Source organism: Hemitrygon akajei, chromosome 6 (assembly GCF_048418815.1).
Source record: "Hemitrygon akajei chromosome 6, sHemAka1.3, whole genome shotgun sequence".
Taxonomy (NCBI): Eukaryota; Metazoa; Chordata; class Chondrichthyes; order Myliobatiformes; family Dasyatidae; genus Hemitrygon; species Hemitrygon akajei.
The window spans coordinates 94,454,714-94,479,606 of record NC_133129.1 but is presented as its reverse complement, the minus strand read 5'-3'; the positions used below and the strand labels follow the sequence as shown (position 1 = coordinate 94,479,606).

The window sequence follows — 24,893 nt, the reverse complement described above, 5'->3', positions numbered from 1 at the left end:
TGCCAATAGCTTCAGGGGAGGGAGGGTACAAAAAGGTATGAGAGAGGGGGGGAGGGAAGGAATGTGGGGGAAAGAGATGGGAAGAAAGAGACAGACGGTTGGGGGGACAGGGAATAGATGGGTCACTGATGTCCCGTCACCACTGGGCAGACCCTCCTAACTCTGACCACCTGAGCCCGAGCAGTGGGCTGTGATGATGGAGTATCAGGGTGAAGGTCGAATGAGGGTAATCGGGGGTTAATGTGGGAGGAGACAATGAGCCACTCCTTAACAGCTGTTCTCTTCTCTCTAACAGTGGGCAAGCCCATCGTTGTCAAGAGGATGCCCAACCCTCCTCAAGAAGAGGTGGATCGCTACCACACTCTGTACCAGGAAGCCCTTGTCAGGCTCTTTGATAAGCACAAGATGCGATATGGACTGCCCAAGGACACCAGGCTGACCATATACTGAGGCCCATCACCCCTCTTCACCCTCTGTCCACATCCCTCCACATGAAGCAAGAGTATCGAACCCCAACCCTCAGCTTCTTCACTCCATATTCTCCCACAGGGTACCAAAAAATACCTGAGGCAACTCACAGTCTCCCACAGCGTCCAGCTCATCTTTACAAAGCAGGGCCTGAGGATTAGATCACCATCACTCTCAGGGCCTAGGTGACGACAAATGCTTCACTGCTCTCAGAAGCTCAGAAACCACTTGCAAATGTGACTGAGGGGAAGATCAACATGTTCCACAGGATCTGAAGTTCATTTGACACCCATTGGGCCTGAGGCCTTGTTCACCATCTTCCACAGGTCTGGTAAGAGTTTAGCCAGGCCTGAGGTTTAGATCACCATCACTCTTGGAGCTTGAGGGAAAGACAATCTCTTTGCTTCCCTCTGGGTCTGAGGGTAGGAAACTACCTCCAATTGGACCTTGAAGCTGACTTGCTGATTGCTATTTTCCACATGGCCTGGAGCTTGCTTCCTTGCCCACAGGGACTGAGGCCTTGTTCACCATCTCCCACAGTTGGGGGTCTCCATTTCATTTTCTCAACTGGGTCCAAGGGCCAGATCACCATCACTTTTGGGGCCTGAGGGAAAGACAATCACTTCATTGCCTCCAGGAACCGAGAGCTAGGAATCCACCTTCAACTATGCAAGATCACCATATCCCTCAGGTCCTGAGGCCCAGTTGACACCCACAGGGCCTGAGATCTACATAATCACACTTCAGGATCAGAGGGCAGAACAATTGTTTAACTGCCAAGGGTCTGAGAACGAGTTCATTATTTCCTAGGTCTCCAGGGCCACAGGCCTAGAAAATCACCTCTGATAAGGCTAGATCACCAATTGCCATGTCCTATAGGGCCTGAGGCCCAATTCATCATCTACAGGGAATGACATTAATTGCTTCACTGCCCATGGGGCTTGAGGCCTTGTTGACCATCTTCCATCGGTCTAGGGTCCAGGTCATCTTCTCAATAGAGCCTGAGGAAAAGAGATTCACTTCACTGTTGTCAGAGCCAGAAGTTGAGGAAACTACTTCCAATAAAACCTGAGAGCTACTTCACAGCCACCCACAGCATCTGTGGTTTAGTTCATCTCCACAGGGCCTGATACTAACACACGTACCACCCTGAGAGGACAAGGCCTGTGTCAACTCCCACCATCCCCCATCTACTGCAGCAAATCCCTCTGCCCCATTTACCAGTGTTTCACAGGGTTCTTTACTCCTGTGTTGCTTTGGATCTAAATTAGAGGGGAATATTATTTTGTATTCTGAGTAGCAGCATTGCATATTCCATGGCAGAATCAACATGAGTGAGTGAAAGTGAGAATATCCCATCACATACTCCCAGGGTCAGACAGAGTGAAGCTCCCTCTACACTGTCCCATCACACACTCCCAGGGTCAGACAGAGTGAAGCTCCCTCTACCCTGTCCCATCATACATTCCCAGGGTCAGACACAGAGTGAAGCTCCCTCTACACTGTCCCATCACACACTCCCAGGGTCAGACAGAGTGAAGCTCCCTCTACCCTGTCCCATCATACATTCCCAGGGTCAGACACAGAGTAAAGCTCCCTCTACACTGTCCCATCACACACTCCCAGGGTCAGACACAGAGTGAAGCTCCCTCTACACTGTCCCACCACACACTCCCAGAGTCAGACACAGAGTGAAGCTCCCTCTACACTATCCCATCACACACTCCCAGGGTCAGACACAGAGTGTAGCTCCCTCTACACTGTCCCATCACACACTCCCAGGGTCAGACACAGAGTGAAATTCCCTCTACACTGTCCCATCACACACTCCCAGGGTCAGATACAGAGTGAAGTTCCCTCTACACTGTCCCATCACACACTCCCAGGGTCAGACACAGAGTGAAGCTCCCTCTACACTGTCCCATCGCAACTCAAGCCAAGGACAACATCCTGCTCCCCTAGCAGGGATGGTCCTGACCCTCTGAGAGGGAGCTGAGCTCCATGATACAGGTGCAGAGTCAACATACATAGCAGGGAAAAGGCAGAGTTTGAGATAATGACAGTGGTCTGATTTATTACAATCAAGGAAGGACTGAGGCTTGGTTCTGGGGTCTACCGGTTGGAGTTGACGTCCCGGGACGGTGTAGCCTCTGCTATATAAACACCAAGTGGCTGTCCTCCGCGATGCCATACTGGGTCTTGTGTTCCTCGAACAGGCAGGTGAGGTGATCCAGGTACAGCTTGTGGAGTCTCTCGATGTCGCTGTGGGAGGGGCTGAGGTTCTGCTCCACTGGAATGGGTTTGCCCACTGGGAAAAGGAAAGGCACAGGAGGGAGGAGGTGGGAGTGATGGACAGAGGGGGAGAGAAACAGAGTGGGAGTGAGAGAGATAGGGAAAGAGGGGAGGGAGAGAGAAGGGAACAGGGAGGGTGACAGAAGAGGGAAAGGTGGAGGGAGAAGGGGGAAAATGGCAGATAAAAGAGATGGGAAGTGGGAAGAGGGAGATGGAGAGTAGGTAAATGGAGGGATATGGAGAAGGAGAGTAGGAGAAGGGGTGGATGAAAGGAAGATGGGAGTGGGATGGGTGGAGAGTAGAAGAGAATAAAGGAAAAGGAATGGAGAGAAAGAAAGGAGGAAGGGGATAATAGGGATATTGAAGGTGAACAAGGATGACAGAGGAGACAGACAAGGGTGACGATAGAGTGTCATGGAGTGAGTGTTCAGAGATGAGTGTCAGAGAGATGAGGGTTGGGTTCAGAGAGCGTTCAGGGGCAGAAGGAGGTTCAGGGATGGCGTACAAAGAGAAGGTCACAGAGTGAAGGACGGGTCAGAGGGTCAAGGTTAGAGAAAGGGGGTCAAGGGTCAGAGTGCAGAAGAGAAAGGTGTCAGAGGGCGTCATATTGAAACATTTGCCCGCTTCCTATTCGAACCTCCTTCACCCAGCAGCCCTCCCTGCCTTCACCCTGTGGCTGCCTACTGTTGGAGAGCAATCATGCCTACTGCCCCATGGTGGCCTCACCCTGTGCTAGAGGGTCCAGATTGGGGACGGGAGACACCAACTGTGGTGGTTAAGAGGGTCTGGACCATACCCTGCCTCCCAATCTCACTCTCCTCCCTCCTCCACCATTCCCCCTCTTCTTGCTCCTCCTCACCCAACCTGCCTCCTCTCCACCTCATCCCAGAGATTCTCCCAAATCACCACAACTCTCCCTCCCTGCCTATCCCTGCCATCTTCCCTCCTCTTCAGCCCAACACCCGCTTCCCTCCCTCCACCTCCATTAGTGCTCGAAGGCCAGCAATGTGGACTGAGGAATGTCGGGTGGTCCCAGGTCAGCGCACGAGGGCTGGTCAGAGTTCGAGCCATGGGGTCCCGTCATCAGCTAAGCCGATGTCAGTACTGAAGACTGAAGCAGGGATGAGAGAGGTCAATTGGATGTCCAGAAGTTATTGACTGATGGCCAAAGCCTGGAGACCCAGAGGCCTATTCTGGTTTTGGAGGGCTGTCTACGTGTGTGGGTGGGAGAGATGGAGGAACAGAACTTGTTTTGCTGTTGTTGTTTGTCAGGCTCTGTTATATCACTGAGCATTGTGGGCAGGCTATGTTGGTCCCAGAATATGCGTTGACACTTGTGGGTTGCCTAGAGCATGGTATCAGGTATGCTAGCTGTTAATGCAAATGACACATTTCACTGTACAGTGTGTTTCAATGTACGTCATTATGTGCCGTGTTGTATGATGTGGGCTTTCCATGACCATGATTGTTACTGGTAATTTTTTCTGCTAAAGTGGTTTGCCATTGCCTTCCTCTGGACAGTGTCTTTGCAAGACAGGTGACCCCAGCCATTATCAATATTCTTCAGAGATTGTCTGCCTGTTGTCAGTGCTTGCGTAACCAGGACTGTGATATGCCCCGGCTGCTCCCATGGCCTCATGTGACCCTGATCAGGGTGCAGGGGGATAAGCAGGTGCCATATCTTGCCCAAAGGTGACTGACAGGCTGGGAGAAGGAAGCAGTGCCTTTGTATATCCACCTGCCAAAAAAGTTGAATCTGCTTGATTCCTACATCCTCCTCATCTATTCTTCCCCTCTCCCGAATCACCACAACCCTCTCTCCTTCCTCCCCTTTCCTACCACTTCTGCCTCCTCCTCCCTCCCTACACCTCTTCCCCTCTAATCCCCTCCTCATTCTCCCATGGGAACTGGATAGGGCTGAGGATGGGGCAGTTGGTATGCGTCGATGCAGCGTGGGGAGAGACTGTGAGGAAAGACAGGCAGATGATGGCAAAATTGCACTCAGTGGGATGAGTTGAAGTGTAACATGGGGGCAAATCGAAAAGGGTGATGAATTCAGGACTGTAGGTGTTATATTTGAATACAAGCAGTATACGGACTAAGGGAGATGATCTTGTGGCAGAGTTAGGGATTTCCAGGTACAGTGTAATAGGTATCACTGAGTTGTGGCTGAAAGATTATAATTAAGAGCATTACATCCAAGGATACACATTGTAGCGAAAGGCCAGGCAGGTAAACAAAGGGGGAGGCATGGCTCTGTTGTTAAAAAAATCGTTTCATAGGATCAGAATATGTAGATCCTAGTGGGTAGAGTTTAAAAAATTGCAAGACTAACAGACCCTGATGGAACTTGTATACAGGCCTGCGAAGAGTAGCCAGGATGTAGGATACAAATTTCAACAGAAAAGATAAAAGGCATGTAATAAAGGCAATGTTATGATAGTCACGGGGGATTTCAATATGCAGGTAGTTTAGTTGGTGCTGGTTCTCAAGAGAAGGAATTTGTAGAATGCTTACGAGATTGCTTTTAAGAGAGCTGAAGATTGAGCCCACTAGAGGAATGACAATTCTGGATTGAATGTTGTGTAATGAACCGGATTTGATTAGGGAGCTTAAGATATAGGAACAATTGGGAGACAGTGATCACAAAATAGACAGAATTCACACTGCAGTTTGAGTGGGGTAAGATAAAGACAGATGCATCAGTATTACAGTGGAGTAAAGGGAATTAGAGGCATGAGAGAGAAGCTGGCCAAAGTTTATTGGAAGAGGATACTAGCAGAGATGACAGCAGTGCAGCAATGGCTGGGATTAATGGGGACTTAGAAGGGGGAAGATAAATACATCCAAAAGATGCAGAGGTATTCTAAAGGGAGGATGAGGCAACCATGGCTGACAAGGGAAATCAAAACAGCGTAAAAGCAAAGGAGAGGTCATACAATATGGCAAAAATAGTGGGAAGTTGGAGGATTGGGAAGCTTTTAAAACCAATAGAAGGTAACTAAATAAGCTACAAGGAGGAAAAAGATTAAATATGAAGGTACAAGAGCCAATAATATAAGAAAGGATATCAAAAGTTGTTTTTCCCCTAAGTACATACAGAGTAAAAGAGGCAAGTGGAAATCAGACAGCTGGAAAATGATACTGGTGAGGTAGTAATGGGGTCAAAAAATGGCAGACTTATATTGAATTTTACCTCAGTTTCCACTTTGGAAGACACTAGCAGAATGCAAGAAATTTGAGAGTGTCAGCGGGCAGAACTGATGTAGTTGTTACTACTAAGGAGAAGGTGCTTGGGAAGCTGAAAGGTTTGAAGGTAGATAAGGAGGAACTTATTTAGCCAGAGGTTAGTCAATCTGTGGAATTCGTTGCCACAGATGGCTGTGGAGGCCATGTCATTGAGTATATTTATAGCAGAGGTTGATAAGTTTTAATTAGACTCAACATCAAAGGTGATGGGGAGAAGGCAGGATGGGATCAAGAGGAATAACCAATCAACCACGATGGAATGGCAGAGAAGACTTGAAGGGCTGAATGGCCTCATTCTGCTCCTATGTCTTATGATCTAAGATGCCATTTAATGCAAGATATTTACCTCAGTGCCGATTCCTGCCTCAAACCCATATCTCCATTTCCTTTAATATCCATTACACAAACCAGCCTCCTCTCCATGGACTCCATCTATACTTCCCACGTCCAGGGAAAAACAACCAATGTAATCATTGACTCCAAACTTTCTCTCTTCTCCCTATGTTCTGCTCTTTAGACAGGTAATACACAAACAATGAACAAAAATGTACAAGAGGTTCAAGGACAACTTCTGTCCTCTGCACCGCAAACAAAATGCTGGAGGAACTCAGCAGGCCAGGCAACATCTGACGTACAGTTGACGTTTCGGGCCTAAACCCTTCAGCAGGACTTCTAGCCGCTGTTATCAAACTCTTGACCTCACCATGGTCTTTGTATTTCTTTGACCTTGTGCATTGTAGTTCATCTGTGACCACAACACGATATAGTCTGTGTTCTCGGTAACTTTTATCTGTCTTGATGTACTACTATATGGAATGATCTGTAAGGATGCCACGTAAATAAAAGCTTTTCATGGCATCTCAGTACCTGTGATAATAAACCAATCTCAGTATCCAAACACCACTGGAAGGATATTCTTGGTGACAGCCTCTGGGAGAGGATTCCAAAGAGAAACCATGCCTGTGTGAAGTAATTTCTACCACCCACCCCTTAGATTCAGAGTCACAGAAATGGGCCCTCCAATCCACCTAGTCCATGCAAAACCATTTAAGCTGCCTACTTCCGTTGATCTGGACCATAGCCCTCCATAACCCTACTATCCATGCACCTATCAAAACTTCTCTTAAATGTTGAAATTGGGCTTGCATGCACCACTTTCACCGGCAGCTCATTCCACAATCTCATGACCCTCTGAGTGGAGAAGTTTCCCCTCATGTTCCCCTTTAACTTTACACCTTAACCCATGACCTCGAGTTGTAGTCCCACAAAACCTCAGTGGAAAAAAGCCTCCTTGCATTTACTCTATCTATAACCCTCATAATTTTATATACCTCTGTCAAATCTCCCCTCAATCATTTACGTTCCAAGAAATAAAGTTCTAACCTATTCAGTCTTTCCTTTTCACTCAGATCCTCCAGTCCTGACAACATTTGTACTCTTTCAGTCTCATTTATATCTTTCCTGTAGGTAGCTGATGAAAATGGCACACAATGGCCTCACCAACATCTTATACAGCCTCAACATAACATCCCATCTCCTGTAATCAATACTTTGATTTATGAAGTCCAATGTGACGTATGACCCTATCAACCCGTGATGACGCCATTTTCAATGAATTATCCCTGTTGGCTTGGTCTTGACTTTCTGCTGCCTCAGTAAAGCAGCCAGCATTATCAAAGACCCTCACCCACCCTGGATATTCATTCTTCTGCCCTCTCTCATCGGGCAGAAGGTACAAACTCTAAAAGCAAGTACCTCCAGGCTCCAAGGACAGCTTCTACCCTGCTGTCATAAGTCAATTGAATGGTTCCCTAGTACAATAAGATAGATTCTTGACCTCACAATCTACCTCGGTACGACTCTTGCACTTTATAGTCCACCTGCACTCTAATCTAAGGGTGGCACGATAGCATAGTGGTTAGCACAACGCTTTACAGTACAGGATCTTGGAGTTCAATTCCCACTGCTCCCTGTAAGGAGTTTGTATGTTCTCCCCGTGAGTTTCCTCCCACAGTCCAAAGTTGTACCAGTTGGTAGGTTAATTGGTCATTGTAAATAGTCCCATAATTTGGCCAGGGTTAAATCGGGGGATTGCTGGATGTCATGGTTTGAAGGGCTGGAGGAGCCTATTCTATGCTGTATCTCAATAAAATAAATAAAGAACTTCTCCATAGCTGTAACACTTCATTCTGCATCCCTTTATTACTTTACCTCGATGTGTTGATGTGGTGAAGTAATCTGTTCAGATCACATGCAAAACAACGTTTTTCACTGTACCTCAGTTAATAAACCAATAACAACATTCGGTCTCTTTCAAGTCGTCAGTTGCTAAGTCCAAAGGGCGAACAAGAGAAGGATTAGTTTTCCTTGTTACACGTACACTACTGTGCAAAATTCTTCAGCACATGTATGTAGCTAGGGTGCCTACGACTTTTGAGCAGTACTGTATTTGTCAACATGGAGAGGAGAGCAAGTTTGTAAATCTGGCAGGAGCAAAGGATGGTGAGGGTGGAGCACTGTGGGAGGGGTGTGGGCTGGTGGCAGAGGAGTGCCAGAGGCGGGGGTGGGGGTGGGGGTGGCTGCAGACACACCCAGCCCTGAGGCAGCAGGCAAGGTCATTTAATACCAAACAATTGGTTTACTGATCATTACAGAATGTCACTCCGGTGCTTCCCACTCCCTCCCCTCTCCCTTTTCCCACCCATGATTCCCCTCTCCCTGCCCCCTTCCCACTCTCAGTCCACAATAGAGACCCAGATCAGAATCAGGTTTATCATCACTCACATCTTTCATGAAATGTGTTTCTTTTTTTGTGGCAGCAGTAGAGTACAATAAATAAGATTACCACAGTAGTGTGCAAAAGTCTTAGGCATCCTTGCTCGATATAGACCTTTGCACAGTACTGAGTGAATTATTATTTGTACATAATAAAAAAAAACTTATTTTCCCAGTGGATAAATCCAGACGGTTCACCCGGAAGCCGGGGTTATGATAGTGAGCTGGTCGCAAGTGCTCAGAGTTGAACAGAATACAACGCGTTAGCGTTTACCTGCGTTAAGTTTGTCTTTATTGAGAACGTATTGCTGTACGTCCAGACTTCGAAACATACTGTGAAATGCGTCGTTTGCGTCAGCCTGGGGATGTGTTGGGGTGCCCTGTAGTGTTGCCACGCTTCGGGTGCCAACATAGCATGCCCACAAATCACAAACTTAACCCGTAAGTCTTTGGACTGTGGGGGGAAATTGGCGCTCCCTGAAGAAACCCACGCGGTCATGGGGAGAACGTGCAAATTCCTTACAGACGGCGGTGGGAATTGAACCCCCGATCTTGCAGCTGGCTCTAATGCATTTCACCGCCTCTACACTGAATATCCGACCACTTATTCTGAGACTGTGACCCCTGGTTCTAGATTCCCCAGCCCAGGGAAACAACACCCTCCTTAGACCCGACTGAGCCCAGAGAGAATGCTAGATGTTACCGTGGTGCTGAGATCTTACCGACAGTGTAGATAGGTTTTCTGAAAGGGATCAGACCGAAGCTGTACTGGAATACGCCGCGGGCATGGAACAGTGGCATTGCCAGCCCCATCATCTTCTGTAGCCTCTCCTGGACTACCCGCAGTGCGGATCCCGGGGGGTTCTCCACTTGGTGAAACAGCTCATTCTCACCAAAGGAAAACACTGGCACCAGCTGAGCCCTGTGGAGTGGAGAGGCGGGGAGGGGTCACACGGAGGACCCAGCGGCTGTGAAACACATTGGTTCTGTCTACCACCACCCACCCCTCCTGCTTCAGAGATCAGGCTGTGCTTGATGACGGCATCAATGGCTGAATAGCCGATACCCACGCTGGTTCTTTCTACACAACACTGTCGCCACGGCAGGAAAGCACCCAAGGGATCAGTGGCATAAGAGCCAATCTTATCCGGAGGGTATTGGAGGGTGCATTCCCGATGCCCGCCCCCCCCCCCCCAGCACATGGGCAGGTCTCAACTCAATCCCACCCTCTCACTCCTTCCTTCCCTCTTCCTCCCTTAAGACTTCATGGGTGGTCAGCACTTCAGGGAGGGGAGCCCCCCCATTCAATGCTCCTACCTTCTCCCTCCATTAGTCCTCTCTTCATTCCACATCCCACCCACAAGCCTTCCTTCCTCTTTCCGTATGGAACTTTCCATACCATGTGGGGTAGGAGCACTCCTGGCCCCAGCCCCAACCCCATAGATAAGCCACACCTCCAATGATCCCACACTCAATTTCAGTCCCACCCTTCTTACACACCGCCATGACCCTTCCAATGCAGAGCCCAGCCCCTTCTTGTCCTTGCCCTCGCGACACAACAAACCATGCCCCTCCTTCAGCCCCGCCCCTCACCCCAAAACCACCCAGTTACTTCTGTACTGCTCCTTGAACAAGCTCTGACCCTTGTCAGAGTCCAGTCAGTATGCCCCCTCATTCCACACTTGCCCTCTTCCCGAGGTGCACCCCTCCTTGCACCAGACACACCTCTTCTTTTCATCCTGCCTCCTTGCCCTACCCATTATATCAGCTCTCACACCAGCCCAGCAGCACTCACTTGCCACCCAGCCCCCTTCTCAGACCCACTCCAGTCCCGCCCCTCCATAGCTCTACCCACCTTCACCAGTCCCACCCTTCTGCCCAGCTCCACCCACCTTCACCAGTCCCACCCCTCTCCCCAGCTCCACCCACCTTCACCAGTCCCGCCCCTCTCCCCCAGCTCCACCTTCACCAGTCCCACCCCTCTCCATAGCTCCACCCACCACCAGTCCCACCCTCTCCATAGCTCCACCCACCTTCACCAGTCCCACCCGTCTCCATAGCTCCACCCACCACCAGTACCACCCTCTCCATAGCTCCACCCACCTTCACCAGTCCCACCCGTCTCCATAGCTCTACCCACCTTCACCAGTCCCGCCCCTCTCCACAGCTCCACCCACCTTCACCAGTCCCGCCCCTCTCCCCAGCTCTACCCACCTTCACCAGTCCCGCCCCTCTCCCCAGCTCCACCCACCTTCACCAGTCCCGCCCCTCTGCCCAGCTCCACCCACCTTCACGTCCCACCCCTCTCCCCAGCTCCACCCACATTCACCAGTCCCGCCCCTCTCCACAGCTCCACCCACCTTCACGTCCCACCCCTCTCCACAGCTCCACCCACCTTCACCAGTCCCGCCCCTCTCCACAGCTCCACCCACCTTCACCAGTCCCGCCCCTCTGCCCAGCTCCACCCACCTTCACCAGTCCCGCCCCTCTCCCCAGCTCCACCCACCTTCACCAGTCCCGCCCCTCTGCCCAGCTCCACCCACCTTCACGTCCCACCCCTCTCCCCAGCTCTACCCACCTTCACCAGTCCCGCCCCTCTCCCCAGCTCCACCCACCTTCACCAGTCCCGCCCCTCTCCCCAGCTCCACCCACCTTCACCAGTCCCACCCCTCTCCCCAGCTCTACCCACCTTCACCAGTCCCACCCCTCTCCCCAGCTCCACCCACCTTCACCAGTCCCACCCCTCTCCCCAGCTCCACCCACCTTCACCAGTCCCGCCCCTCACCCCAGCTCCACCCACTTTCTCGTCCCACCCCTCTGCCCAGCTCCACCCACTTTCTCCAGTCCCACCCCTCTCCCCAACTCCACCCACCTTAACCAGTCCCACCCCTCTCCCCAGCTCTACCCACCACCAGTCCCGCCCCTCTCCCCAGCTCCACCCACCTTCACCAGTCCCACCCCTCTCCCCAGCTCCACCCACCTTCACCAGTCCCACCCCTCTCCATAGCTCTACCCACCTTCATCAGTCCCGCCCCTCTGCCCAGATCCACCCACCTCCAGTCCTGCCCCTCTCCCCAGCTCCACCCACCTTTACCAGTCCCGCCCCTCTGCCCAGCTCCACCCACTTTCTCCAGTCCCACCCCTCTCCCCAACTCCACCCACCTTAACCAGTCCCACCCCTCTCCCCAGCTCTACCCACCACCAGTCCCGCCCCTCTCCCCAGCTCCACCCACCTTCACCAGTCCCACCCCTCTCCCCAGCTCCACCCACCTTCACCAGTCCCACCCCTCTCCATAGCTCTACCCACCTTCACCAGTCCCGCCCCTCTGCCCAGATCCACCCACCTCCAGTCCTGCCCCTCTCCCCAGCTCCACCCACCTTTACCAGTCCCGCCCCTCTGCCCAGCTCCACCCACCTTCACCAGTCCCGCCCCTCTCCACAGCTCCACCCACCTTCACCAGTCCCGCCCCTCTCCCCAGCTCTACCCACCTTCACCAGTCCCGCCCCTCTCCCCAGCTCCACCCACCTTCACCAGTCCCGCCCCTCTGCCCAGCTCCACCCACCTTCACGTCCCACCCCTCTCCCCAGCTCCACCCACATTCACCAGTCCCGCCCCTCTCCACAGCTCCACCCACCTTCACGTCCCACCCCTCTCCACAGCTCCACCCACCTTCACCAGTCCCGCCCCTCTCCACAGCTCCACCCACCTTCACCAGTCCCGCCCCTCTGCCCAGCTCCACCCACCTTCACCAGTCCCGCCCCTCTCCCCAGCTCCACCCACCTTCACCAGTCCCGCCCCTCTGCCCAGCTCCACCCACCTTCACGTCCCACCCCTCTCCCCAGCTCTACCCACCTTCACCAGTCCCGCCCCTCTCCCCAGCTCCACCCACCTTCACCAGTCCCGCCCCTCTCCCCAGCTCCACCCACCTTCACCAGTCCCACCCCTCTCCCCAGCTCTACCCACCTTCACCAGTCCCACCCCTCTCCCCAGCTCCACCCACCTTCACCAGTCCCACCCCTCTCCCCAGCTCCACCCACCTTCACCAGTCCCACCCCTCTCCCCAACTCCACCCACCTTAACCAGTCCCACCCCTCTCCCCAGCTCTACCCACCACCAGTCCCGCCCCTCTCCCCAGCTCCACCCACCTTCACCAGTCCCACCCCTCTCCCCAGCTCCACCCACCTTCACCAGTCCCACCCCTCTCCATAGCTCTACCCACCTTCACCAGTCCCGCCCCTCTGCCCAGATCCACCCACCTCCAGTCCTGCCCCTCTCCCCAGCTCCACCCACCTTTACCAGTCCCGCCCCTCTGCCCAGCTCCACCCACCTTCACCAGTCCCGCCCCTCTCCACAGCTCCACCCACCTTCACCAGTCCCGCCCCTCTCCCCAGCTCTACCCACCTTCACCAGTCCCGCCCCTCTCCCCAGCTCCACCCACCTTCACCAGTCCCGCCCCTCTGCCCAGCTCCACCCACCTTCACGTCCCACCCCTCTCCCCAGCTCTACCCACCTTCACCAGTCCCGCCCCTCTCCCCAGCTCCACCCACCTTCACCAGTCCCGCCCCTCTCCCCAGCTCCACCCACCTTCACCAGTCCCACCCCTCTCCCCAGCTCTACCCACCTTCACCAGTCCCACCCCTCTCCCCAGCTCCACCCACCTTCACCAGTCCCACCCCTCTCCCCAGCTCCACCCACCTTCACCAGTCCCGCCCCTCACCCCAGCTCCACCCACTTTCTCGTCCCACCCCTCTGCCCAGCTCCACCCACTTTCTCCAGTCCCACCCCTCTCCCCAACTCCACCCACCTTAACCAGTCCCACCCCTCTCCCCAGCTCTACCCACCACCAGTCCCGCCCCTCTCCCCAGCTCCACCCACCTTCACCAGTCCCACCCCTCTCCCCAGCTCCACCCACCTTCACCAGTCCCACCCCTCTCCATAGCTCTACCCACCTTCACCAGTCCCGCCCCTCTGCCCAGATCCACCCACCTCCAGTCCTGCCCCTCTCCCCAGCTCCACCCACCTTTACCAGTCCCGCCCCTCTGCCCAGCTCCACCCACTTTCTCCAGTCCCACCCCTCTCCCCAACTCCACCCACCTTAACCAGTCCCACCCCTCTCCCCAGCTCTACCCACCACCAGTCCCGCCCCTCTCCCCAGCTCCACCCACCTTCACCAGTCCCACCCCTCTCCCCAGCTCCACCCACCTTCACCAGTCCCACCCCTCTCCATAGCTCTACCCACCTTCACCAGTCCCGCCCCTCTGCCCAGATCCACCCACCTCCAGTCCTGCCCCTCTCCCCAGCTCCACCCACCTTTACCAGTCCCGCCCCTCTGCCCAGCTCCACCCACCTTCACCAGTCCCGCCCCTCTCCACAGCTCCACCCACCTTCACCAGTCCCGCCCCTCTCCCCAGCTCTACCCACCTTCACCAGTCCCGCCCCTCTCCCCAGCTCCACCCACCTTCACCAGTCCCGCCCCTCTGCCCAGCTCCACCCACCTTCACGTCCCACCCCTCTCCCCAGCTCCACCCACATTCACCAGTCCCGCCCCTCTCCACAGCTCCACCCACCTTCACGTCCCACCCCTCTCCACAGCTCCACCCACCTTCACCAGTCCCGCCCCTCTCCACAGCTCCACCCACCTTCACCAGTCCCGCCCCTCTGCCCAGCTCCACCCACCTTCACCAGTCCCGCCCCTCTCCCCAGCTCCACCCACCTTCACCAGTCCCGCCCCTCTGCCCAGCTCCACCCACCTTCACGTCCCACCCCTCTCCCCAGCTCTACCCACCTTCACCAGTCCCGCCCCTCTCCCCAGCTCCACCCACCTTCACCAGTCCCGCCCCTCTCCCCAGCTCCACCCACCTTCACCAGTCCCACCCCTCTCCCCAGCTCTACCCACCTTCACCAGTCCCACCCCTCTCCCCAGCTCCACCCACCTTCACCAGTCCCACCCCTCTCCCCAGCTCCACCCACCTTCACCAGTCCCACCCCTCTCCCCAACTCCACCCACCTTAACCAGTCCCACCCCTCTCCCCAGCTCTACCCACCACCAGTCCCGCCCCTCTCCCCAGCTCCACCCACCTTCACCAGTCCCACCCCTCTCCCCAGCTCCACCCACCTTCACCAGTCCCACCCCTCTCCATAGCTCTACCCACCTTCACCAGTCCCGCCCCTCTGCCCAGATCCACCCACCTCCAGTCCTGCCCCTCTCCCCAGCTCCACCCACCTTTACCAGTCCCGCCCCTCTGCCCAGCTCCACCCACCTTCACCAGTCCCGCCCCTCTCCACAGCTCCACCCACCTTCACCAGTCCCGCCCCTCTCCCCAGCTCTACCCACCTTCACCAGTCCCGCCCCTCTCCCCAGCTCCACCCACCTTCACCAGTCCCGCCCCTCTGCCCAGCTCCACCCACCTTCACGTCCCACCCCTCTCCCCAGCTCCACCCACATTCACCAGTCCCGCCCCTCTCCACAGCTCCACCCACCTTCACGTCCCACCCCTCTCCACAGCTCCACCCACCTTCACCAGTCCCGCCCCTCTCCACAGCTCCACCCACCTTCACCAGTCCCGCCCCTCTGCCCAGCTCCACCCACCTCCACCAGTCCCGCCCCTCTCCCCAGCTCCACCCACCTTCACCAGTCCCGCCCCTCTGCCCAGCTCCACCCACCTTCACGTCCCACCCCTCTCCCCAGCTCTACCCACCTTCACCAGTCCCGCCCCTCTCCCCAGCTCCACCCACCTTCACCAGTCCCGCCCCTCTCCCCAGCTCCACCCACCTTCACCAGTCCCACCCCTCTCCCCAGCTCTACCCACCTTCACCAGTCCCACCCCTCTCCCCAGCTCCACCCACCTTCACCAGTCCCACCCCTCTCCCCAGCTCCACCCACCTTCACCAGTCCCGCCCCTCACCCCAGCTCCACCCACTTTCTCGTCCCACCCCTCTGCCCAGCTCCACCCACTTTCTCCAGTCCCACCCCTCTCCCCAACTCCACCCACCTTAACCAGTCCCACCCCTCTCCCCAGCTCTACCCACCACCAGTCCCGCCCCTCTCCCCAGCTCCACCCACCTTCACCAGTCCCACCCCTCTCCCCAGCTCCACCCACCTTCACCAGTCCCACCCCTCTCCATAGCTCTACCCACCTTCACCAGTCCCGCCCCTCTGCCCAGATCCACCCACCTCCAGTCCTGCCCCTCTCCCCAGCTCCACCCACCTTTACCAGTCCCGCCCCTCTGCCCAGCTCCACCCACCTTCACCAGTCCCACCCCTCTCCCCAGCTCCACCCACTTTCTCGTCCCACCCCTCTCCCCAGCTCCACCCACCAGTCCCACCCCTCTGCCCAGCTCCACCCACTTTCTCCAGTCCCACCCCTCTCCCCAACTCCACCCACCTTCACCAGTCCCACCCCTCTCCCCAGCTCTACCCACCAGTCCCACCCCTCTCCCCAGCTCTACCCACCAGTCCCACCCCTCTCCCCAGCTCTACCCACCTTCACCAGTCCCACCCCTCTCCCCAGCTCCACCCACCAGTCCCGCCCCTCTGCCCAGCTCCACCAACCTTCACGTCCCGCCCCTCTGCCCAGCTCCACCCACCTTTACCAGTCCCGCCCCTCTCCCCAGCTCCACCCACTTTCTCCAGTCCCACCCCTCTCCCCAGCTCCACCCACCTTCACGTCCCACCCCTCTCCATAGCTCTACCCACCTTCACCAGTCCCGCCCCTCTGCCCAGATCCACCCACCTCCAGTCCTGCCCCTCTCCCCAGCTCCACCCACCTTTACCAGTCCCGCCCCTCTGCTCAGCTCCACCCACCTTCACCAGTCCCGCCCCTCTGCCCAGCTCCACCCACCTTCACGTCCCACCCCTCTCCCTAGCTCCACCCACTTTCTCGTCGCACCCCTCTCCCCAGCTCCACCCACCTTCACCAGTCCCGCCCCTCTCCCCAGCTCCACCCACTTTCTCGTCCCACCCCTCTCCCCAGCTCCACCCACCAGTCCCACCCCTCTCCCCAGCTCCACCCACCAGTCCCACCCCTCTGCCCAGCTCCACCCACTTTCTCCAGTCCCACCCCTCTCCCCAACTCCACCCACCTTCACCAGTCCCACCCCTCTCCCCAGCTCTACCCACCTTCACCAGTCCCACCCCTCTCCCCAGCTCCACCCACCAGTCCCGCCCCTCTGCCCAGCTCCACCCACTTTCTCCAGTCCCACCCCTCTGCCCAGCTCCACCCACCTTCACCAGTCCCGCCCCTCACCCCAGCTCCACCCACTTTCTCATCCCGCCCCTCTCCCCAGCTCCACCCACCTACTCCAGCCCCGCCCACTTTCCCCAGTCCTGTCCCTCTCCCCAGCTCCAAACACTTGCCTCAGTCCCACCCCTCTTCCCAGCCCCGCCCATTTTCTCCAACATAAGCCCACCCCTTGACCCAGCACTACCCACTTCTGCTGGTCTTGCACCTTACCATAACCTCTCCTTGCCTCAGCCATGCCTCTTTCCCAGCCACACCATTTTCAAGCCCCACGCCATCATCCAAGCCCTGCCCTCTGAACTTGCCCTGTCTTCAGTGCCATCTTGATGAAGCCCTTCCTGTTGAGGAGGCTGAGGGTGAGTGCTCCCGGCCGTGCGTCCAGTGCCTCTGGGGGGCCACCCACTGCCAATACTGCCACTTGACCCCCACCCGGCTGGCTCAGGATGTGACTGGCGCTCTGCTTGTCCGAGGAGACCAGACCTGTGGACAGAGGAGAGAGCGGCATTGGTGGATGCAACAGTTCTATCTAACCCCACCCTCCCCAACCACGAACAAACCCCACCCAGTCCCTCCCCGCTCAGAGAAAGCACCCTTCGCTCCCCACCAAGACAAGCCCGAGCATCAAACACCGAGTGCCAGTCGGAATCAAGAAGTCAATTCAGGCACAGCAAGACCCCAGGTGAAGCCCCATACAGGTTTGTTAAGGCCCAACATTTCCACCCATCTCAAACAACTCCCCCTCCACACACTCACTCTAATAGTTCGTTTTGGGCCGAGACTCTTTTTTCAGGACTCAGGAAGATGTTGGTGAGATGTCACGTGGAGTGTTATGTGAAGATATGTTCACTCAGCTATAGGAAGTATACATTAAGCTGGAAAGAGTGCAAAGAGATTCCCTAGCCCAGGGGCGGTGAATCTTTTTGAGAGCATGTGCCTAAATTGGTGATAACATTCTAAAAAGTATTATCTTACACACTATAATTTGATCAAAGCTTATCATAATTAATAAATTATTAACAATGATTACGAACATGTTTAAGGGAAAGGGATGAGTTCCATTGCTTATTTATGTGTACTCACTGTTTTATCATTAATAAAAGTGTAACAGAGACAGATTGAAATAAGTGGTTTGTCACAGACTAGATGGGCCAAAAGGCCTGTTTCTGTACTGTACTCTTTGACGATTCTAAATAAAGCATTTTAGAACTGTTCAAAATTATTAAAATTACTAATTTTAAAAGAAATTTAAAAACATTGTTTCTGAAAAGTGTTATTATAACTATTTATTACATTTTTTTTAATGTCTTAAAATTGGAGATGGGCCAGAAGTGCTTTATGAGAATGATCTCGGGAATGAAGGGCTTAACATATGAGGAGCATTTGATGGCTCTGGGAATTTCATTGAATCCTACTGGATACTGAAAGGCCTAGATAGAGTGGATGTGGAGAGCATGTTTCCAATAGTGGGAAGTCTAAGACCAGAGACGTCAAAGTCAGAATAGAAGGATGTTCCTTTAGAACAGAGAAAAGGAACAATTTCTTTAGCCAGAGGGTGGTGAATCAGTGGAATTCATTGCCTCAGACGGTGTGGAGGCCAGGTCATTGGGTATATGTATTTAAAGCGAATGTTGATAGGTTCTTTATTAGTCAGGGCATAAAAGGTTACAGGGAGAAAGCAGGAGACACAGGCACATACACACACACACAGAGGCAGATACAGACACACTTGGGCAGACTCAGACACCACAGATAGATAGATGCTCACAGGCCAACACAGACAGGTAGACATCGACAGGCAAACATGCCCCATCAGGCACAGATGCCCTCAGGCAAACACCTACAGAGGTATTTGCAAAGGTATGGCAGGCAGACATAGACACACAGACACACACAGGGAGACACAGAGGCAGATATCCAGATGCACACAGGTGGACACAGAGGCAGATATCTGAACACACACAGGCGGACACAGCGGCAGATATCCGGGGACACACAGGCGGACACAGAGACAGATATCCGGGGACACACAGGCAGACACAGAGACAGATATCCGGACACACACAGGCAGACACAGAGGCAAATATCCGGACACGGACACAGAGGCAGAAGTGGACACTGGCAGGCTGCTCACCTCCACACATGATGTACTCCCTGTAGAAAGGCACTCTGAACCAGAAGGGCAGCATCAGCAGGTAGGAGGTGAGCCCCGGGAAAAGTCGGGAGAAACCGGTCGCCTCGGTGCAGAAGTTCCCGAACGCTCCGGCCACCAGGATGCCGTGGGGATGGAAGCCGAACAGGTAGTTGTATTTTGGGTCCAGTTCCGCCGTCTTCACCAGCTTCATCATGGTAGGTGGGGTGGAGGCGGGAAGCAGAAGAAAAGTGGGATCGCATTGTCCAAGGCAAACATCATTACTTCTTTCTTCACCCACCCCTCCGACGTCTCCAACACACAGCATCAAAAGGGGATGCAGAGGGCTGCAGACCTGGCCAATTCCATCACCAACACAACCCTCCACACCATCGAGGACAGCTTCAAAGTGCTGTTCCCCTGTGGTGTGCCCGCGGCCGCTCTCAGACAGTCTGGATTTGGCGGGGGATATCTCCGCGTGGAGAGCAGAGGACCTAGGAGCACTGGGGGGTGGGCAGGGCAGTAAGAGGATAGGGAAGGATCCCAGGGAAGCAGAGAGACTGGAAGGGGAAGGCAAAGCTGTTTATTCCCACTGTCCACTACCTTGTTCCGTCCCACACTGCAAGCCAGCTTCAGAGAGTAGGGGGGCAATCTCTCCAACCTCTCTCAGATGTTATTGCCTAACGAGCCCACCACCCAATTACACCCGCGTGACCAACAGACCTACTAACCTGTTTGTCTTTGGACTGTGGGAGGAAACCAGAGCACCCAGAGGGAAACCACGAAGTCAGGGAGAGAGCGTACAGACTCCTTACAGGCAGCAGCAGGAATTGAACTTGTGTCACTGGTGCTGTAAAGCATTATGGTGACCAATACGCTAACGTGCTGCGCCCCCCCCCCCCCCAACATGCCGTATGCTACCGATGATGGAGGAGGGGATTGATACGATTCCCTGGTGGTGAAAGTGTCGATCAGTTCCAAGATTTAACAAGAAACTTCAGCGGTGAGGAGGTGCGGTCCATAAGAGGATAGGAGTCGGATTAGATCATTCGGTCCCTCAAGAATGTCCTGGTCTGCCTGGTGCCTCCTCTGAGGTAGCTTCCCATAGCCCTCAGTTTCCCAATTCTTTAAACTATTATTTATCGCCTGTTTAAGTACCCCAGTGATCTAAATTGTGATAATATTGTGGTTAGCACAATGCTTTGCAGCGCCATCTGCAACATCGGGCTTCGATCCCCGCGGCTGTCTCCAAGGAGTTTGTACATTCTCTCTGTAACGGCGAAGGTTTCCTACGGGTGCTCTGATTTCTGCCCATATTCCACCGATACACCGTGAGGGCTATGGAGTTGTGGGCATACTATCTCAGCATCAGAAGAGTGGCAACACTTACGCCCCCCACCCCTAGCACAATCCTTGCTGATTCAATTTGACACAAAACGATGCTTTTCACAGTCACTGCATGCATTTACCCACTGAAATTTGGGGAAAGGAGAGGGGTGGCGGTGTTCGGGATTTCGATCGGTCACCTGCACCGCCGATAACTCACCGTAATGGGGAAGTACTCGCTGAAGTATCTCCAGATGGCCCAGCTTCGGACCCACGCTGACCTCCGCCCACCGCTAGACGGCGTCTCTCGGTCCAGGTAGAGCCAGCCAGCGTAGAGCGCGGCGGCGAGCCAGTAGTCGGTGAACAGGAGCAGTACAAAGGCGACAAGGCAGCACTGGGCTAAAGGCAGAAGTTAAAGCTAGTCTTCCACCTCCCTTTTGTGCCTCCCCCTGACTCCCTCATTTCCGATAAGAACAATCCCCAAGTCCCCCAGCTAACCTCAACCCTAGTAAAGGTGGTCAGACAGCCTTGTCTGTATCTGCTGTCTTGACCTATCCTAAAGAAAGGGCACCAGCATACCTACTTTCTTAGAAGATTGGGGAAGAGAAAAAGAAATGTAGGAGGCATGTCTTCGAAAACTGAACTATCATCTACATATGAACAATGAAAAACGTTCTGGCTGGTTGCATCAAAGTTTGGTACAGAAACTCCTCTGTACAGGACCATAAGAGACTACAGAGAGTGGTGGGACTCAGACAGTTCCACGCTGGGTGCAGCTCTCCCCACCATTGAGGAGATCAGCAAAGCAGCGATGTCTCAGGAAGGTGATGTGTCCAAGATCAGGGAATCTCTCCATCCGGGCCAAACCTCTACTCAGTGCTGCCACCAGGCAGGAGGTACAGGAGCCTGAAGGCCCACACCTCAAGATTCAACAACAGCTTCTCCCCACCGCCTTCACGGTCTTGAGCTCACCTAAAAACCCTATTATTACCTTCATCTACATTTCTTTTTCTCTCCTCATCTTGCTCTAGTGACATTACGTTTGTTTTCATCGAACACCTCTGCCCACCCTTCCCTTCCTCCCATGCTCCACTCTCCTATCCTATCAGATTCCTTCTTCTGCCTTTAGCTCTTCCACCTATCACCTCCCAGCTTCTCGCTTCATCCGCCACTTCCCCCACCCGCTGGTCTTTCCCTTCACCAGGTCTCACCGAGTCTGTGCTCCTGCCCCACCTCCATTTCCTTATTCTTTCATGATGAAGGGTCTCGGCTATGCAGGTCATTCCCCTCCGTAGATGCTGACTGACCAGCTGAGTTCCTTCAGCATTTTCCGTGTGTTGCTCTGGATTTCCAGCATCTGTGTTTACGTTTGAGTGGTGGAGTAGAGATGAGTCTCTACCAAAGGAGGTGTGAGGCTCTCCTTCCTTCCATTTGCCTGCAGGTCACCCTTGGGTGAGGTGTAGCACCTGATTAGCCCCCCGCCCCCCCCAGGATCAGGGTCACGTGAATCCATGGGAGCAGGTGGTGGATGGTCGTATGAGCAGCCGGTGCAGATCACAAGTCCTGGTTATGTGACCACTGACACCAGGCAGACAATCTCTGAAGAGTGTTGATAATGTCTGGGGTCACCCGTCTTGTAAAGACACTGCCCAGTAGAAGGCAATGGTAAAGTATTTCTGTAGAAAAATTTACCAAGAACAGTCATGGTCACGGAAAGGCCATGATCACCCATGTCATACGACATGGCACATAATGATGATGATGTATTTATGTTTATTTTGTCACAGGTCTTTTATATATATGTATATATTATACATATTTTTTTTGCATCAGCTTATGTTTGTCCTGTAATGTACTGTGCTGCAAAAAGCTAATTTTCATGGCATTTTTAAGACTATAATACCATAAAGCCATTTGGCCCATCAAGTCTGTTCTGCCATTCCTTCATGGCTGAATTATCCCTCTCAACCCCATTCTCCTGCCTTCTCCCTGTAACTTTTGATGCCCTGAATAATCAGGAACCTATCAAGCACTGCTTTAAATATATCCAAAGACTTGCCCTCCACGGTCATCTGTGACAAAGAATTCCACATGTTCTCTGGCTAAAGAAATTCCTCTTTATCTCTGTTCTAAAGGGATGTACATATAATGTGAGGGTATGCCCTCTGGTTCTAGACTTCCCCTACTCTAGGAACTATTCACCCCATGTCCACCCTTTCTTAGACCATAAGGTATAGGAGCAGAATTAGGCCACTTGGCCCATCGAGTCTGCTCCGCCATTTCGTTATGGCTGATCCATTTGCCCTCTGAACCCCAATCTCCTGCTTCTTCTGGTTCAAGAAATTCCTTCTCAATTCAGTTCTAAAAGGACACCCCTCTATTCTGAGGCTGTGTGTTGTCTTAGACTCCCCCACCATGGGAAACATCCTCTCTACATCCACTCTATCGAGGCCTTTCAACATTCAATAGGCCACCCCTCATCTGAATTCCAGAGAGTACAGGCCCAGAGCCATCAAACACTCCTCATATGACAAGCCTTTTAATCCCAGAATCAATTTAATGAACCTCATTGAACCCCTTCCAATGTCAGCACATCTTTTCTTATGTAAGGAGCCCAAAACTGCTCACAATATTCCATGTGTCTTTCAGTGTTCAATAGGTTTCAATGACTTCAGGAGGGCACGGAGCGATCACTCCCCGCTGAACATCAATGGCTCCTCCATAGAGATCATTAAGAGCACCAAATTTCTTGGCGTTCACCTGGCGGAGAATCTCACCTGGTCCCTCAACACCAGCTCCATAGCAAAGAATGCCAGCAGCGTCTCTACTTTCTGCGAAGGCTGAGGAAAGTCCATCTCCCACCCCCCATCCTCATCACATTCTACAGGGGTTGTATTGAGAGCATCCTGAGCAGCTGCATCGCTGCCTGGTTCAGAAATTGCACCATCTCGGATCGCAAGACCTTGCAGCGGATAGTGAGGTCAGCTGAGAAGATAATCGGGGTCTCATTTCCCGCCATCACGGACATTTACACTACACGCTGCATCCATAAAGCAAACAGCATTATGAAAGACTCCATGCACCCCTCATACAATCTCTTCTCCCTCCTGCCGTCTGGGAAAAGGCACCGAAGCATTCGGGCTCTCACGACCAGACTATGTAACAGTTTCTTCCCCCAAGCTATCAGACTCCTCAATACCTGAAGCCTGGACTGACACCTTGCCCTATTGTCCTGTTTATTATTTATTGTAATGCCTGCACTGTTTTTGTGTACTTTATGCAGTCCTGGGTAGGTCTGTAGTCTAGTGTAGATTTCTCTGTTGTTTTTTACGTAGTTCAGTCTAGTTTTTGTATTGCGTCATGTAACACAACGGTCTTGAAAAAAGTTGTCTCATTTTTACTGTGTACTGTACCAGCAGTTATGGTCGAAATGACAATAAAAGTGAATTGACTTGAGACACTCCTCGTCCTTTTAAATTATGGAAAGTAAAAAAACAAATATATACCCTAGGTACAGTATGTACCTATTCCTATGACAATAAACTTGAACATTGACCCTGAATGTTCAGGGATACAGTCTCCACCTTCCAGAGGTCCAGAAAGCTGTGGGGCATAAGGCAAGAGATTCGGAAATGGATCAGGATATACAATGGTGATCCCTCATACGGTTCTATACTCCCGAGTCCTCCTTCGTCCACTGAAAGGGCAGGGGAACTGACTGATGGCAAGATCTCTCTACCCCCTCCGGGAGGCAGGTCCAATGACCCCATCCATTGCACAAGTCATCGCACTGAACTTTAGATACCGATGTCGACACGAGCGTTGCGCAACCTGGAGCTGTGGAGAGTTCCCTCACTCGGATCACCACGCCGAAAATAATGTTACTTTATGCGTGTCTCGCCGCAGGCGGGACAGAGAGTGTGTGTGTGAGAGAGAGAGAGAGAGAGAGAGAGAGAGAGAGAGAGAGAGAGAGAGAGAGAGAGAGAGAGAGTGAGAGTGACACAGAGATGGTGAAAGAGAGAGACAGAGAGAAAGGTAGAGGGGGGAGAGTGAGAGAGGGGGGGGGGGGGGGGGAGACAGACAGACAGAGCCAAAGAAAGGGAGGGAGATTGAGAGAGTATGGGGAGAGGGCAAAAGAAAGACGGGTGCGGGGGTGGGATGGACTGACGAAACCCCGGAGGACTTACCCAGACCCAGGAACGAGAATATCCATTGGAAGACCCCCAGAGTCTGCAGCCTGCGTTCTAGGGGGATACGGAGAGGAGCAAACTGGATCCTCATCACGGCTGGAATGGAGGGGCTGGATCCCGGGTGGTGGGGGTGCTTATGTAGCCTGAATCAGGACGGAACCGCCCCCTCCCCTCCCCGTGTCCGAAGACAGAAGCACCTCCGATCAGTTCCAGGCACTGTCCTG

At 53.7% G+C, this 24,893-nt stretch overlaps 2 protein-coding genes across 2 annotated transcripts in view; one reads left to right on the top strand and one right to left on the bottom strand.

Moving 5' to 3' along the window:
- The window catches only part of LOC140729297 (diacylglycerol O-acyltransferase 2-like), a 26,035-nt gene extending 23,508 nt beyond the window's left edge, over positions 1-2,527 (top strand). The window contains exon 8 of the mRNA XM_073048903.1: positions 296-2,527. Coding sequence (XP_072905004.1) covers positions 296-450 — 155 coding nt within the window. The 3' untranslated portion in view covers positions 451-2,527. The remainder of the gene's footprint in view (positions 1-295) is intronic.
- mogat3a (monoacylglycerol O-acyltransferase 3a) lies at positions 2,516-24,893 on the bottom strand. The gene is made up of 6 exons (XM_073048902.1): positions 24,667-24,893; positions 20,700-20,878; positions 19,157-19,361; positions 17,331-17,505; positions 9,507-9,706; positions 2,516-2,776 (listed from the first exon to the last, which is right to left on the bottom strand). Exons 1-6 carry the CDS (start codon positions 24,758-24,760, stop codon positions 2,622-2,624), a joined length of 1,008 nt encoding a protein of 335 aa, XP_072905003.1. The 5' UTR covers positions 24,761-24,893; the 3' UTR covers positions 2,516-2,621.

What these genes read in the sequence shown, in the direction of transcription:
- mogat3a (XM_073048902.1), bottom strand. Translation starts at nt 24,760, where the DNA reads ATGAGGATCCAGTTTGCTCCTCTCCGTATCCCCCTAGAACGCAGGCTG. An exon ending in ATTCTCGTTCCTGGGTCTGG is followed by an intron (nt 20,879 to 24,666) that starts GTAAGTCCTCCG and finishes TTCTGCCTTTAG; the next exon opens with CCCAGTGCTGCCTTGTCGCC. An exon ending in GGAGTACATCATGTGTGGAG is followed by an intron (nt 17,506 to 19,156) that starts GTGAGCAGCCTG and finishes CTCTGTCCACAG; the next exon opens with GTCTGGTCTCCTCGGACAAG.